The sequence below is a fragment of the Mercenaria mercenaria genome, chromosome 2, assembly GCF_021730395.1.
Source record: "Mercenaria mercenaria strain notata chromosome 2, MADL_Memer_1, whole genome shotgun sequence".
Taxonomy (NCBI): Eukaryota; Metazoa; Mollusca; class Bivalvia; order Venerida; family Veneridae; genus Mercenaria; species Mercenaria mercenaria.
The window spans coordinates 13,792,895-13,805,331 of NC_069362.1; the positions used below are offsets into that span (position 1 = coordinate 13,792,895).

A 12,437-nucleotide genomic window follows, 5' to 3' on the forward strand; every position below is an offset into this window, starting at 1 on the left:
TTTCATGTAATTGAAATATCCAAATGTTTATCAAATACAGATGTAAACTAGAAATCATTTTGAAATTTGAAATCAAAAGAATTTTCACTTCTTACAACTTTTATATTAAAGGGAGCTAATTACAAAATGTCTTAACAAGTAATAAGATAAACATATCCAATAGGGATCTATGTCTATATAGTGAGTCTTTTTGTTCCTTAACTTTTTGTTCCTTAAACAAATCTCTAATAGAAAATATGAAGAGCTAAAAAATGTCATACAATGTTGCTTAAATGTGACTACCTTTTAGATAAATTCTTTGATATTAATTTTGGTGGGGTTGGAGAAAGGGTGGTTCAATGACTTGACGAAAATTTATTATCTATTATAGTTATGACATACTACACTGACTTTGGTGTATACCAAGCAAATAAGTCTTACAGATTCTTCAGATTTAAATTCGAAATACTATTTGTAGTGCTAATGCTGGCGAAAAAGGGTTTCGTTTCATTTTACAGTATAAGATTTTATAGAGTGGATAAGCACAGCAAGTACAAAAGTAAAATAATACAGCAAATAGAAGGTCATATCTATAACAGTCTAAAAATTTGAGATAACCCAGATTTCATGTAATAGTGCTGATTATCTCACACCCTGTCTCCTCTGTCATTAGGAATGTATGGGTTTAAAGGAAATGTGTTTAACGACCACTGTGTTAATATACACTTAACAAAATTCCTAATCGGTCAGTTTATATTGTACTGCTATTTTGTTAATAATGCATGTATTGATTTATTGCTTTATTTTAGACCGACTCACGGCCAAAGTAACCGCATTAGGCGTTTTAACCAATATAGCATATTTTTCAGGGCATGTACACCAATATGCACGTAAAAATTAACACTTTTGGTATAACTGACGAAAGTCCTACTAGAAAAACACATATCATTTGGAAATTGACACAAGAGCAACACGCCTGGGCTGTCGGAATTATACAACAAAATTCAAAATCGGTCACTTTAATGAATTGTACTTAGGTTAAATGACATCAAAAGAGCGCGGATGGTAGATAACCAACGATTAAGGCTTCTTGTAAACAAAAATAAGGTTAAAAATGGAAACAACTATCAAAAGTAACAGCTACATACAAATTATATAAAAAAATATTTTGAAATTACAAAAATAACTACACACGTGTCATAAATGTGTTCCGGCTAGCAACATTCCGACAGCTCGCGTTGCTCTTGTGTCATTTTCACGATGATATATGTTTTTCTAGGAGGACTTTCGTCGGTAAGACCAAAAATGTAAACGAACACGTGCATGTTGGTGCACATGCCCTGCACGTGCAAAATATCCACTATTAGTCAAAACGCCCAATGCGATTTTTTGGTCGTTAGTCGACAAAAATAAATTTATAGTTAGCTGCAGTACCTGTTCAAACGTCGGCCTGTGAAATGTCTTGTAAATACATGCATTATTAACAAAATAGTAATACATTTATAAACTGACCGATTAGGAATTTTGTTAAGTGTAGTGAAAAATATATTGCAGACCATAGTCTTACATATCGAAACAATACAACCAAATTATACGCTTGTGAAATAATTTCACGAGGGCGTATTAAAATTATTCGTATTACTGAGATATGTTAAAACATGGTTCTGCTATGTACTGTTTCGATTCTGTCTTTTATGCACTATTTCATGTCGGTATTGCGCAAAAATAACGTGACGTCAACGCGGAAAAGTAACACCTCCCGTGGAATATCTTAAAAATGCGTAGACGCCTAATGATTTCTTTTCAGTGTACATATTCTATACATTGTGTATGGTTTAAGTGTAAAACCAATTCATGATGCATTCCCATAAAGTATTTATGAAGATGCGATTACTATTATATGTACAATGGATAATTCGAACATGACTCCCAATTGTTTTCCATTTAGCATATTCATTTATTCCCTGTATAAATATAGACGAATACTCATTTAGCTAACTCGGGAAGCTTTTGGCGGGTTAAAGAATATGTCTTTGGGTCTATATGTACTATGGTCTCTGCACATCATCTGTCAGTATATAACTTAAGTCTAAGATTTGCTTTAAAAAGACCATACTGAATCAGTCTGGAATAAAATGAAAAACAAAAAATACATACGACGAATGGATCTTTGTTTAGTGTGCAGTAACTATATCTGCTACCAAATGAATGAACAGACAGACTGAATACAGTCATACCTACATTGTGCCATCTTGCGGACACTTCCACTCTTCAAAACGCTTAGTACTATAAATAAAACCTATACGTACTTATTCATGGGTTTATGTTATATGAAACTAAGAGTAGAAATGATTAAAGAATAAAAAGTGTCCTCGTGCGTATAAATTCTTGAAAGTTGTATTGACAGAGTAAACAGGGTGACATTTCAGTGTAGTATATATAGACCTAACACGTACATTCGTCTACACTTAGCAAAATGATCTTGCTAAATATTCTTTTGCTTGCAAACTCTGTTTATGGATCTGAAAAGAAGGGCGTGGGTGCATATCCTGGAAATCTTTTGTGTGATGACTTCAAAGTTTTGAACAACATGTCATGGTGGTAAGAATTTATTTTCACTTCAGCTTGTCATGTTGATATTTTTGTTTCACAATAGCACTAACGTTTTAAGGTTTCAACGAAATTCAACCTTACATCTTGACAGAAGACATTATCATGTTACTTATTCCTTCTCCTCACTGGATCCAATTATCATTTACTTCATTTACTTGTATAGATGAAAATCAGTAAATGGTGGGAAATCCATTAATCCATTAAACATTGGCGTAAATAACGTATCAAGACGAGTGAAAAAGTGAAACTATGTCAGATATTATTCAACTAGTCGGGTTACACATAAGGCTTTAGGACATTTAAACGCCTCTTAATATATACATTTGTATGTCAATTATTTAATTCTTGCAACTTGCATATAAATATTTTAATATTCAATTTTAATTCATTACATATGATCCAGTATGGTGGTTTTGTCTGTGATACTTGTACGGAGATCATTGTCACATGTGCAAGTGTAGCACGTGCTGTCATTTACGCCATAAAACATTCATGAACTATCACTTTTTCAAATATTCTTGACATTCATTAAATCAAAGGTGTATTAATTAAAAATGGAACTGACTTATTCTTCTCAAAACAAAAACTTTCTCAAAATCTTTTAACGAATCGCTCAAAAGACACAATATCAAACAGCATTCAATTATTGGTAATGAGGAGTCTGGACAGGCCGCGTTGACACCTTGAAATGTATGTCATTTCCAGATGCAAACTAACATTATCACCTACAGTTTAATTCTAATTTCTCTGATCAAATGTTTTGGTGAAATTATTGTGGCTGATTTCTGCCATTTCGTGTTTTCGTGTTGGCGGGGCGAAAACACGAAAACTGGACAAAAGCCTAATTTGTAGAGTTTTCGAGTTGTCGTGTCGGCGGGGCGAAAACACGAAACAGGACCAATTTTACGCGAAAACTCAACGTTAAAAGGCGCCGACACGACAGATTTATTTCTATCTGTCGAGTTTTCGTGTTGGCGGGTATAAATATGTCGTGCCGGCGCCCTTTATTTGTCGTGTTTTCGCCCCGCCGAGACGACAACATGAAAACACGACAAATACATTATTTGTCGAGTTTTTGTGTTTTCGCCCCGCCGACACGAAAACTCGACAAATTAGGTATGTGTCGAGTTTTCGTGTTGCCGTGTTTTCGCCCCGCCAAGAAAACACGACAACACGAAAACACAACACATTATTTCAAGACATCTCTTATAAAATGTAATACAAAGTGTATGAGTAACTGACCCGGTTCCAGAAATATTTCATTGGGGTGCGGGGAGCGGCAACAGTTAAAGAATGAAGGCGGCATCGGCGACCCCTCATGTTAGTTGGATCAGGGCGTTTCTGACTTTAAATGTTTGAAATATATATATGAAATAGTGGCCTCTGCTGCATTTTTGAGCCTAAATTTTGAGGTACGGGGGTTTGGTATTTCGTGTGATGAGTTAATCTTCATTGAGCCCCACGCATATACGTAATTATTTTTCTATTTGTACAAGCGAAAACACGACAACACGAAAACTCGACAAAATACATCATTTGTTGAGTTTTCATGTTGTCGTGTCGGCGGGACGAAAACACGAAAACTCGACAAATAATGTATTTGTTGTATTGTATCTAATTTGTCGTGTTTTCGTGTCGGTGGGGCGAAAACAAGAAAACACAAAAACTCGACAAATAAAGGGCGCCGACACGACATATTTATACCCGCCAACACGAAAACTCGACAGATAAATCTGTCGTGTCGGCGCCCTTTAAACGTCAAGTTTTCGCGTAAAATTTGTTGTGCTTTCCCGTTTTCATCCCGCCGCCGACACGAAAACTCGACAAATTAGGTTTTTGTCGAGTTTTCGTGTTTTCTTGATTTCGCCCCGCCAATACGAAAATACGAAATGACAGAAATCAGCCACCATATGAAATGGTTCTCTGAAACGATACAATATCCAGCTAATGGCGACTGTTGGAAAAGAAAATAGTTCTAATTGTGAAAGTGAATCTCAATCAAGCGTTGTGACATCTGGTATGCTCCACCATTTGAGGTCGTCACATTCTTGGACATTGAAATGCATCATCTGCATATAGCATAAATTGACATTACTTCTACCTTTTTAATCCAAGTTGAAGATAAAATGTTTTATTAAGTTCCTATTACGATTGCGATTCTATTATAATTGCAGCCATATTCTGTTAATATTTGAAAGGTATGACTGGAGTATGGACCTGTCGTTTTGGCATGAAAAAGTGTCAAAAGTGTGTCCACCTTCCACGGACCAGTCAATGCCGCCACATATTCCAATGGTAAAGAGATACAACAACCACACAGTTCTTAATATACAAGGAGATGCACCGTTTATTTTGGGTTTCAACGAGCCCCATCGCCATGGTATGACCCCACAGCAAGCCGCTGATGTCTGGCCGGAAATAGAAAAGCACTCTCATGGAAAACCTCTTGTCAGTCCTGCACCAGCTGCTCAAAATTTTCACTGGAGCGATGAGTTCTTTAGGTTATGCCATGGTTGTCGTATAGATTATGTCGCTGCGCATGTGTACAGTTGCGATGCCCATCATGTTATGTCATTCCTGCAGAAACTGTATCATAGATATAACAAGAAAGTATGGCTGACAGAGTTCGCGTGCCCGCACTCTACAGACGAAAATTAACAGTTACATTTAATGCAGACTTTATTGCCCCAACTAGAAGCCGCAGATTACGTTTATAGGTAAGCAGAGGTAAAAATATCACACTTAAGATGAGAAAGTTGTGCAACAATTATTTTTTCAAACAAAATCAACCAGACCTGTTGTGAAATATACCACCATTTAAAAAAAAACTTAAATAATATACGTGAAAGAGACTGTAAAAATTAAACATACATTCAATATTTTGGTTGATTTTAGAAATTAAAGCGGGAAATGATTTATAAAGCTTTATAATATGATTTATCATGGTAGCTTTCATATTGTCGTTGGGTTCCTCCGTGGCTGAGTGGTTAATGTTGCTGAATCTAAGTCACTTGCGCTTCGATGAGGGTTCAAGCCTCACTTGGGGCGTTCAATTCTTCATTTGTGGAAGACATCAAGTTGGCTTATGGAAGATCGGTGGTTCTACCAAGGTACCCACCCGTGATGTAATAATGCATGAAGGGTCACCTGGTGTCTCCCTCCACCTTCAAAGCTGGAAAGTTGCCATATGATCTATAATTGTGACGTCGATGCGACGTTAAACCCAACATCAATACTGATGTCTGTAAATGTAACGAAAAAATATATTATATCATATGAGCCGCACCATGAGAAAACCAATATAGTGCATTTGCAACCAGCACGGATACAGACCAGCCTGCTGTTCGCTAACGATTTCTCTAATTGCAATAGACTTTGAAAGCGAACAGCATGGATCCAGACCAGATTGCGCGGAAGCGAAATGCACTATGTTGGTTTTCTCATGATGCAAATTTGTTTCAGACACTTTAACATAACGTTGATCTACGAGGTCTTGTTGTCATTTGATCGTCGGCGCCGGCGTTGCCTTTGGTTAAAATTTTGTTCGGGTCCACCTTTTCTAAAAAATGTTGAGCTACAGCTTTGAAATTTCGCACTCTTGTTTATCATTATTAGGTGACTGTATAGGCCAAGAAACATAACTTTGATATGCATTTTGTCAGAATTAAGGCGCTTTTTGTACTTTTATTCTAAGATTTGAACTATATCTACCTTTTTAATATAATGTCCAGCACTTGCAGACGAGCGATGAATACCGCAGGCGGTGATCTTGTTGTTAAAGTAACAATTTATAAATCATCTTTTTCCCACTTGAAACCCAAAATATTCCACAAGAAAAAACATGTCCTACACGATACTCCCACCTCCAATACACACACAGCAAAAAAGAATTTAAAGAATGTTCCAGTGCCGAGCTTTCCTGGCTACGGGACATGTTTTATGACATTTGTTCCCTGTTCGTGTTTTTTGTAGGTATGCTTGGTTCTCTGCCAGAAGATTGAAAAATTCTTTTGTAAATCCGGTGGTAAGTTTGTTACACCAGAATTCCTCAACTTTGACGACCATTGGCCACTTCTATAACAATTTTCAAGGAAATGGGCACAACGCGCATATTGTTGGGTGATATGTATATCCTCGGAGACTATTGATTCGCGGTGTTTATTTATATTTAGCGTAAACTCAATAAATAAAGGTTGTCATAAGAAAATATTTACATACCTTATCAAATATGTCTATTATACTGTACAAACACCATTCCAATAAATTCTGTTCCATTTAATTAAGAAGTAAAGTTAATTCAAAACAGTCCTGTCAAATAAACAATGTCAGCCGCTTGCAAACCATAAATTCGCGGAAACGAGGCTGTAGCATCCTGGTACTTGAATCACGTGACTTAAAAGGCCAAACTTATTCATTTAGTAGGTTAACGTGTATTTAGTGTTTTTTTTTTTTTTAAGAAAGTATTTCACAACAGTAACAAACAAATAACTATTAACAGTTACTATGGCCTACAACATAGTTTTACTCTTCCATGACTTCACAGTGAGGGCATAGGAATGTGTCCCCTCTTCTTATTACTCTGACATTTGTGCAGTGAATAAGATGGGTCCAGTGATTACATGGATATCCATTCACCATGCCATCACATTGAGCCCACTTTGCGAATGTGATGGAGACTGCATTAGCTAGTGCTGTTGGTGTAAAAAGTCCACAAACACAACATTTTTCTTCATCTTCAATATCCTCATCACAACTAGACTCAGAACTAGCAAGCAAGTTAATGTGTGACGGACCTGGTTTGGGTGATACTGATTTCTTCATTGGGGACTTTTTCACTAATTTTGACATTTTGGCAGTTTTTTTAGCAGGTTTTTTGGTAGGTTTCTGTTGATCTTTTATGTGCTGTTGTATGGCCTCACATACTTCATCACTTGTCAGCTCTTTTCCTGAAACAAGCTTGCTCATGGTTTTTCGTGGTTTATTAATTAATTTCGACTTCACATTTTTGAGCTTGAGGGTTTGCTTTTCAAAAAGATCTTCAGGTGTTGCTGCATTTGTAGTAATACCCCCTTCTACTGTGGCGTCACTGTCATTCCCATCCTCATTAGCCACTGTCTGACTGCAAAACACCTCTGATGGGATCATATGCTCCTTTGGGATGGCCTCCTTATTTATGGGATAAATACCTGTCCTCTGAAAAGCTGCATGCAAGTTCTCTGCACACAAGGCCTTGGAGTATGCTTTGCAGGCTATTTCACAAATATTGTACCTTGTTATAGCAGCTGAGGTCTGTCTCATAACCTTGTGACAAAGGTTATTATATATCCTTTGAAAGGGCCCATAGCAAGCCACATCAAGGGGTTGCAATATGTGACTTGTATGGGCTGGTAACACAAAGATAATGATATTCATCTGTTTAGCCCACTCAGCAAGGTCAACTGCAACATGGGAACGATGACCATCTAGTAAAAGTATGATCTTCTCTCCTTGGCGACCAGGTGCAAACTTCATAAAGTGATCTTTCAAGTACTTCCTGAACACATCAGTATTTGACCAGCCACTTTCCGACATAGTCCCTGAAGCTCCGGGTGAAGCCCCATTCAAAAGATCAGAATTCATTCTTTTTCCTGGGAATACGAAAAAAGGTGGAATTGAGACACCACTAGCACTTCCGCAGCCTATCATTGTAACTGTTTGACCTTTACCAGAAGTAACAGCTTGCACAGTTGATGTTGAGCTTCCTACAACATAGGGGGTTTGTGGTCTATAGTTAGTCCCTTTTCATCAATGTTAACGATGAGATGTGGTTTATCTGCTAGGTCATGTCTGCTAATGCACCTCTCTAAATGTTCAAAGTACTCCATGACTGTGCTTTCCTTTGTCATTTTAGCCCGAATAAACTCTAATCCACGTGGTTTCACAACCTTCATTTCTGGCCATCTATGTAAAAATCCTTTCAACCAATTTATTGACAGACGTTTGTCCTTATCCCTTTTTCCCAACTGGACAGCATAATCTGAAGCTATATCAACACATTCTTGTCTTGTGTAACCGTATCCGTAGCTAGCCATTTCTTTAAAATGATTTGCTATTTTTGACTCTTCATACTGATCAAATAGGGGCACTTTTCCCATAACAACAGTTTCTGGGTCAATTTTTCCTAGAACCCTGTCTCTCAGTGTATTTTCAGGTACACTGTACATTCTAGACGCCTTCAGCACTGACAAACCATCTTCTTTAACACATCTGTATGCACTTGTTAATGCACTTGGTGAATACAGTCTGTACTTGCTTCTGACAGGCTGAGGATTGCTTCTGATAGGCTGAGGATTGGTCTGAAAAGTAAAGAAAAAAATATTATAGCTAAGGGATATAGTTACATGAAACTTATTTTTTTATAATTGGCCTAAATTTGTTACAATTATTGTCACGTGACCCCCATTGATAAAATGTCAACAAAGCAGACGGAGGAGTTTTTGACTCCAAACATTCATTTTGTGATAAAAAAAATGTGTGTTTTTAATGGCTTTAATAAGGGAATAGTGTTTAAAGGTAAAATTTATATAACTGAATAATATTTAGTGCACTCACCTGCTTAAAACGCATTTTTTACTGTCTGACAGCTGGATACGCTAGAGTAAACACTGTAGTAAACGCTGACGTGATTTCCGGCGCGTGAAGCTTAAAAATCACATGACCGGGGAGAAAAACAAAATGGCCGCGAATTAATGGTCTCCGCGATTTTATGGACTCCAACGATAGTGTATAAAAAGCAAAATAAAGAAAGTGCATTTGTGCATGTCTTGCTTTTTCTTTTTTTATATGTAAGATAAAATTGGCACTTCGCTCAATAGCAGAAAAACAATTCCAGCGCTCTGTCTGGACGAAATGTCGGACTCGGCTGAATTTATAAGCAGATCAGTTGACTGATCATCAACAGTACTTGCATAGATAGACGCAGTGATCTTATTGTAAGTGTGTATGACTATGAAAGTAGGTGTCGCGAGTTCGAGCTCCTGTTCCTCCAGTTAAAAATAATGATATTCGGATAAGGGTCCAGTGTATGGGTGCTTTACACCAGGCACAACAAAGAACCAGAGAAGCTTCTGGAATCACAGCATCTTCTCTATCTTACACTATCATCTATTACTAACAGTTTTCCTGAAAAGTCGCCAATATGGGTTACCTGTGGCGACTGTAAATAAAGCTTACAAACAAACTCAGACTGTCTGTTTACTGCAGTATTGCGCCAAGATATCATCCAGACAATATTATATGGCGAGTAAAGATATTTTGTCACAATGATAATGAAATAATATGGGCTTACAGGGTTTATATGTTTAATTCAGTGTACAATCGAAATCTATTTCACCAAGTGAACACCAGATACAACATTTTCATGAACGACACAGTCAATTTTACGTACTTCTTCAAATTTTATTTTTCACTAAATTTCGAACAACAGTAACATTTTGTTCTATTGTTACACAAATAATAATGGTAATAATAAAACTGATACACTATAAATACCATTACACTTCGTGCTGATGAAAACAATCGAAATATAAAGGCAACAAAAACAATGAATATTTAAACGATACAACGTCATCATGCATACACAACGACATCTGGGTGGATACAGCATAATTACTCTTAAAGCTACTATGCTGATTAATCAAAGTGGCATAAAACAACAGAAATACATGAAAAGAAACGCTATCATGATGCCAACTGAAGAACAATAATGACCTAGGATTCTGACAGCTCCTTTGAAAGTGAGGATATCAGAAAATTATAGTATTTTTCCTCCTTAATAAAAACATATGCTGATTTTAAGGGAATATGAAAATATATGAGCCACGCCATGGGAAAACCAACATAGTGGCTTTGCGACCAGCATGGATCCAGACCAGCCTGCGCATCCGCGCAGTCTGGTCAGGATCCAGGCTGTTCGCTAACGGTTTCTCTAATTGCAATCGACATTGCTAGCGAACAGCATGGATCCTGACCAGACTGCGCGGATGCGCAGGCTGGTCTGGATCCATGCTGGTCGCAAAGCCACTATGTTGATTTTCTCATGGCGCGGCTCATATACATTCTACAACGAACAAATTTATTTTCCTATAAAACGAAAATGAATGTTATTATGCAACAATACTATTTTTTGTACGCTTTGCTTCGTGTTTGCAAACTTAATTTCATTAGAATGTAAATAAATAATCTATAACCTATACTTAGTTTAATGATAAATGCAACATTGGTCAGTCAAATTACTTAATATCTTAAGCCCTGACATTGCTGAAAATAAATATAAGCGAAAGTGCTTGTTGCAACACATGAAACAATATGGATACAAAGAACAAAAGATTAAGAATAATCAGAAAAAAATCCAGACTTCTGAATAAGAAATACATAGCGCAACCCTTTCCCCCACTTATACTTAAAGGCTCATTTGATACTTTTACTACTTCAGCATTATATGTTAAGCACCATACAGCATTTTCACATCTGTATTATACTATTTTTGCAATTGCAATGTTTCTAGATACACGTTATATATCATGACAGTTTACATATACTTCATAATGATATTTGTGTTGATGCAATGTTTCTTGATACATGTTATATATCATGGCAGTTACTTTCATATCTGTATATACTTCATAATGCTATTTGTGTTGATGAAATCAGAATGATACTTTGCCATAGATCACACGCACACACACCTATGACGGGTATAATAAAAGTATCAGAAACTTATATGGGAAAAAAAAGAAAGAAAACAAGAAGAATATTAAGAATGACAATGTTGTTTAAACTACTGACTGGGAAAATTGACGCAGCCTAAAGAATATTGCAAACCATTTTAAACAAACGTTAAACGACAATTGCATCAAAATAGTAGAAAAAACCTCTTAATATCTTAAATAACCAATAAATCAGATTCAGATTGTATTGAACCAGACGATATGAAAGTTGTCAGACTAAAGTCTTTATATACTTGATACAGTGTCACATTTCATATATCATTCCAACCTCCGGGCATGAATATTGTCAAACAGTCATCCCTACCTTCAAGCAAATCACGTGATGATAGTACAGCCATGTGATCCTAAAATGGCGACGCGCTTGGCAACGCCGGGTAAATCAAATGCATGGCTTAATCTACAGTAAAACTGGCGTTTATGTCACAACCTTTAAGATGATAATGGAAGTATTTAATGTATCTATATTTTGCAGCATGCCATTCGTCAAATTCTCTTACTGTACTCAAAATACCGTCAGGTAATTTCATTGTTTACATTTGTATCAGGTGCACGTCACAACACCAGAAAAAGAAGTATTTTTGGTATTACTGCATTATTTTTTAGTTTATTGCTCGTTTAACAAACAGAATATATAATATTTAAATGCTGAGATAAAAAGGAACTTTGTACAACAAATTTAAAACTAGAGCTATCACTAAAGGTGATGAATGTACCCCCCGCATGCACTGACACAGTACATTGCAATTTGACGCACACAAGACTGCATAATTATGTGCACTGTATGTATATAGACTGTATGTATACAGTATAGTAACAAAAACCAAAGTCCCATAACTATGCAGAATATTTATCTAAAAGAATGTAACATCACCATGCACAACTAGCGTTGGTACTGATCACTTGTGTGAAGTTTCATTAAATTGTGTGCAAGGGTTTGGTAGATTAGGCACGCACAAGATTTCATATGCAGACTGTATGTACATAGTATGTTAACAAGAAACAACGTCCCATAACTCTGCAATTTTTGTCGCTGAAAGAACCTAACATGCCCCATACACAACTACTGTTGTTACTGAT

The 12,437-nt window shown here is 36.5% G+C and overlaps 1 protein-coding gene and 1 long non-coding RNA gene across 2 annotated transcripts; one reads left to right on the forward strand and one right to left on the reverse strand.

The window, feature by feature from the left end:
* The first annotated feature begins 2,455 nt into the window (after positions 1 to 2,455).
* On the forward strand, positions 2,456 to 6,715 carry LOC123562571 (uncharacterized). Its single transcript, XR_008368405.1, has 3 exons — positions 2,456 to 2,580; positions 4,791 to 5,309; positions 6,565 to 6,715. It is a non-coding gene; the product is annotated as an uncharacterized LOC123562571 (long non-coding RNA).
* A 7-nt stretch (positions 6,716 to 6,722) lies between these two features.
* LOC128550729 (uncharacterized) lies at positions 6,723 to 9,362 on the reverse strand. Its single transcript, XM_053530370.1, has 2 exons — positions 9,184 to 9,362; positions 6,723 to 8,927 (listed from the first exon to the last, which is right to left on the reverse strand). The coding sequence occupies exon 2, from the start codon at positions 8,275 to 8,277 to the stop codon at positions 7,114 to 7,116; it is 1,164 nt and encodes a 387-aa protein (XP_053386345.1). The 5' UTR covers positions 8,278 to 8,927; positions 9,184 to 9,362; the 3' UTR covers positions 6,723 to 7,113.
* Positions 9,363 to 12,437: the final 3,075 nt, after the last annotated feature.

What these genes read in the sequence shown, in the direction of transcription:
- LOC128550729 (XM_053530370.1), bottom strand. Translation starts at nt 8,277, where the DNA reads ATGATAGGCTGCGGAAGTGCTAGTGGTGTCTCAATTCCACCTTTTTTC.